The sequence below is a fragment of the Alexandromys fortis genome, unplaced genomic scaffold, assembly GCF_014885135.2.
Source record: "Alexandromys fortis isolate MF-2015 unplaced genomic scaffold, M_Fortis_MF-2015_v1.1 scaffold_326, whole genome shotgun sequence".
Classification (NCBI taxonomy): Eukaryota; Metazoa; Chordata; class Mammalia; order Rodentia; family Cricetidae; genus Alexandromys; species Alexandromys fortis.
This window is the reverse complement of record NW_026068217.1, coordinates 167,267-172,060: the sequence shown is the minus strand read 5'-3', so window position 1 is coordinate 172,060 and position 4,794 is coordinate 167,267. Positions and strand designations below refer to the sequence as shown.

The 4,794-nt window shown below is 38.2% G+C and overlaps 1 protein-coding gene across 1 annotated transcript in view; it reads right to left on the bottom strand.

The window, feature by feature from the left end:
- The window catches only part of LOC126493456 (fibronectin type III domain containing protein 3C1-like), a 13,225-nt gene extending 9,192 nt beyond the window's left edge, over positions 1 to 4,033 (bottom strand). Inside the window, exons 1-3 of the mRNA XM_050130474.1 lie at positions 3,808 to 4,033; positions 1,853 to 1,908; positions 1,395 to 1,537 (exon numbers count right to left, since the gene is read on the bottom strand). Coding sequence (XP_049986431.1) covers positions 1,395 to 1,537; positions 1,853 to 1,908; positions 3,808 to 3,973 — 365 coding nt within the window. The 5' untranslated portion in view covers positions 3,974 to 4,033. The remainder of the gene's footprint in view (positions 1 to 1,394; positions 1,538 to 1,852; positions 1,909 to 3,807) is intronic.
- Positions 4,034 to 4,794: the final 761 nt, after the last annotated feature.

The window sequence follows — 4,794 nt, the reverse complement described above, 5'->3', positions numbered from 1 at the left end:
AGGTGATGTGGGATTCCCCTCTATATGCTGTGAATATGTTTTATTATCATTGGTTAATAAAGAATCTGATTTGTGGCTTTTGCAATGCAGAATAGAGCAATGTGGGAATTCTAAGCTGAGCTAGAGGAGAAAAGAATGTGGAGTCAGAGAGATGCCATGGAGGTGCCGAAGGAGACAGAGGCCCCAGAACCTTACTGGTAAACCATGAGCCTTGAGGTAAAGTATAAAAAATGGAAAATTTGGGTTAATTTAACATATAGGAGTTAGCTAGCAATATGCCTAAGTTATTGGCCAAAACATGTTGTAATTAATATAGTTTCTGTGTTATTATTTTGGGTCTGGGCATCCAGGTACAAACGAGCAACCTCCACATATATTTGGTGTTAGCTGTTGGCTTGCAGTATATTGCCTTTATTATGTTTAGGTATGTTCCTTGTGTCCCTGCTGTCTTCAAGACCTTTACCATGAAGGGATGTTGTACTGAACTAGTGATGTGTGTAAAGTGCATGACATGCCAGAAATAGATTTCCATGCAAGTTAATTTTGCATTTTCCTGTCTCTTACCCAGTATAGAGGATTGTGGGTTGTGATTCTTAAATCTCACAATTTTACGTGATAATTATCAAATTAATGGAACTTTACAGAAATTCCCTTTTTTACTTTGAGTATCTGGCCAAAAAGAATTTTAGAAAATCAAATTGTCTAATATGATTTTCAAAGTATTGTACACCATGTCTGGCTTTCTTACTGCCTAAGCTGAAAAATGGATATAAGATTGTCCCTTTCTCTCTATCTGAATGTCTTTCCTTCCTTGTTTCTGTCTGTTGCATCTTCATTCAGGCTGACTGCTGTTTAGAACATCTGGTTGTGCACATGTTATCTTCTAATGTATTCTCTATAGTCCTGGATCAATCTTCTGAGCCACACCCCTCAATTTATCTTGCTATTTTAACAGACTCCTTTTTATAACCAGCTCCCAGAGCTTAATTAAGAATCCAGGGCTTGAATTTTCACTGCCATGTAAACTATCTCACTCGTTTACCCAACGACAGCATCACGTGGAGGTCTTTCTTTCTAAATTGTACCAATTGAAAAATGAGGAGGAATTGGAGGTTCACTTTTTTATCCTCCTAAAGTTCAAATTTGTCTACCAGGAAGCTTGTAGATGAAAATGGATGATCTGATATTTAAATAAGATCTTCAATCTAATGAGTTTTTTTGATTTTTTGAAAACCAACTATTAGAAAAAAACTAAACTAAAAACTAACCCTGTCTAATGGAAGAATCTAGGAAAAAACCGAAGAATTTAGCCTAGGGATAAGTTGGGGCACAATGATTATATGCTTATACGATATACTTGAAGTGAATAACACAAAGTAATTTAAAAGACTTACTTATACATGCTTTTGTAGACTTCATTTTTACCATAGCTAGATAGTGCCAGTTCACATGTCACAGGAGAATTAATATGATCACATTTTTCAGTACTGTTCAGATTCCATGAAACAGTAGCAGATCTTGTTTGGATATTAGAAATCTAAAATGATAGAAATGCAAGGAATATACTTAAAAATCATAATGTGTAATTTTGAATACAGTCTTTTCTTCAGTCTTAATTGATATTAGGTGTATCACTCATAATAGGTGCTGAAATACTGTGATTAAATATCTAGCTATTAATTTTATGTTTAATGGTGCTGCATTGGTTATTATTGCTTGCTGAAGGAGATTATGAAAATTTAACACAGTAAATGCTTCCAATGAATCTTCTTTTAAAGAAAACATCACAGTGATTGCTTGGATTAAGAGTGAAAAGGTAAAAGATCACGAACTCTTCAGTTTAGTTACTTACCACAGGCTTTTCAAGGTTGGAACAGCAGGGCTGTGCTCTGTATTTTGTATTGTTTTCTAAACGTAAGAAAAAAATTCACCTCAAACAATAATAATAATATATTGGCAAAAACAAACCAAAAATTAGATCTATTATCACTCTTCAAATATATCAGTACAATGAAAAATATGAAGACTTAATTACAACTTACATTAAATATTAAATCAAGAATCTGATCAAAATATGTATTAAACTCTAGCAGGATATTTACAACATTCCTTAATTTAAGTAAAATCACACACACTAAGTAGGATTGAAATTTGCAATGGTTCATTAGAATACAACCAGAAAAGCATTCAAGGACATGCAAATTTTACAAGATGACACATTTTTTTTACTATGTGTATTTGTGTGTGTGTGTGTTCCTTGGAATTTTATCCAGGCCCTTTCACATACTAAACAAACTTTCCTCTCTATCACCAGACGCATTCTTACATTTTCCATGATTTTTTAAAAGGCAGCCAAATTATGATTTTGCATACACTAACTGGTCTTCAAAAGAAAAATGAGAGTTCTGTCATTTGCTACAACATATACAAACCCAAAATTTAATAAATAAAATAAGTCAAGCCCAGAAATTATATACATCATGATCTCAGTTATATGTAGAATTTTGTAGAGTTGAAGGAAACATTACCAGGAGTCGATTGGAAGTTAGAGAATGGGTAGTTTCTGAAGAAAGGAAAGAAAATTTTGTATGGGAGAAATAGATTTTTGAGACCTATTGCATGGCAGGGTGACTCTAGGTAATATAATGTCTATTTCAGTATACTGTATATGCATTTCAGATGTTGCAACATAAAAATTTCCAACCAAAATTCTCTTGAAAGAGTCTACCCCCTTCATTCTCCCTTGGAGATTCCATCTTTAGAGCTTCTACTGATTCTTCCTCCCAAACCATCTGCCATCCGGTAGCTCTACCAGTTGCTCTTGAGCCCAGTGCCTTGCTCTCTGAGGGTTGGCACAAGGTAATAAAGTGGAGAATGCTTCTGTTGTCTAGCTCCTCTACACTGTCCTCCTAGCCACAAGAGCATACTTTCTGTCACTAGCCGAGATTCCACATTTCATACCCCTATTCATTTTTTCCTTCTATAACCTAAGTCCTATGAACTCATTTCTCATCTTACTCCACTGTCAATTTCCTCTATTAGGAGGGGGCTTGCTTCATAAACTTGCATCGGTACTTTGTATTTCTTGACTATCAAATTATCTTCAATTTATCCTCCTGTGTCAGACGGCATCTGAGGGTGACTCTCTCACATCCCTCAATCCTGTTTTTGTCTCTAAAATCAGCCCTATTATATAGGACACAGGCCACCTGACATTTGCCCAACACCATCACCTGGAGCTCGTTTCTCAGACTTCCTTCTTGATTTATCTCAATTCTGAAGCATCCATTTTCCTCTGCCAGGTGGCAGGGACTTAAACCCATCACTTCTTACCTCCTTATGAATATCCTATTGCCCACAAACTCCCCAACAATACCATGCTTGTCCTCCACGTTTGAAAGCTCAGTGCCCCTATCACCTTATACAAGACCTTTAGACAGTTCCTAATCTACTCACGTATACCCAACCTTCTACTATTTACTTTTTAAAAAGTTTTTTAAATTTATTTTTTGGTTTTTGAGACAGGGTGTTTCTATGAAACAGTCCTGCCTGTCCTGGAACTTGCTCTGTAGACCAGGCTGGCCCTAAACTCACAGAGATCCACCTGCCTCTGCCTTCCGAGTGCTAGAATGAAAGGCATGTGCCCCCACCACCTGGCCCTACTATTTTCTCACAGATTCCCCGGCATTATTCTCTTTTCAGTCTTGGGCTCAAAGTTGCCTTCTTCACCATTATCCTCTAGCAAATCTTGGAACTTTCTCCTTTCACTTTGACCATCCCTGAATCTAACTTTTCTCAGAGACTTACCTGGATTGTTCTCCACGGAGATTTGGGGATGGCTCCTACCACTTGGGAAAAGTTCTTCAAGAGCACTCTGTTCGTGTTCAGTCTTCTCTCCTCTCTCTTGCTTCCATTCTCCCTCTTTCTCCTCCCAAGTATTCTTGTCTTCTGACAACATTCTACTGTATGACATAGTTCAACTGTTGTGAACTCAATACCAGTTCCTAAGACTGAGAGAGCCCTTAGACTACTTCCTGCTACAGGTCTCCAGCGTTGTGCGCCTCTCCCAACCTTTTTATGCTGCATTCAAAGATGATCTCATGGTCACCTGGTTTCCACTCCAGACCCAGTCACAAGTTCCATCACCCTGAAACAGGCCCTCAGGAAGTTCTGCCCTTGGGCTCCCCACCCCTACTGACCTTTCTTTACCTTTACCTCTATAGTGATCATAGCCAGGTCTTAGTTCTTCAAGCCCAACCAGTATTTCTCTAAACAAATTGAAGTATATATCAACGTGGCCCCTTATGCCACAGTGTTCTAGAAACTGCCATCCTGCTCATCCCTAGTGTCTTCAAAGTTACTTTTCCCTCAACGTCTTTTTTCTCCTCTTCTCTCCCGTGTGCAACATGAGTAGTCATCTTTCACTCTCCTGCACTTCCTCCTTTTGCTCCCAGTCTTGTTACACCACCCTTTTCTAACCTGTAGTTTCTCTCCAGTCCTGCCCTCCACTCAACCCTAGCTACTCTGCTCTCAAATACAGATGACTTCTTTCTTGTAGCCCAATACTTCACAATTACTCTAGGACAATGGAGGGCTCATTAAGGTTGTTTACCACCTCCCATTCCTAGACCTTTGGATTGGTTCATTGAGGGTAGTTTTCTCAGGGAAGGCCCTTATTATGCTAGCTATGATAACAATTTGAGATTGTTATTTTAACTGGTACCACAGGGTACCATGATGATCTTGACTGCTTCCCTCAGCTGTTGGTAGAGGCAGGTTCTCTCTTTTATCAGA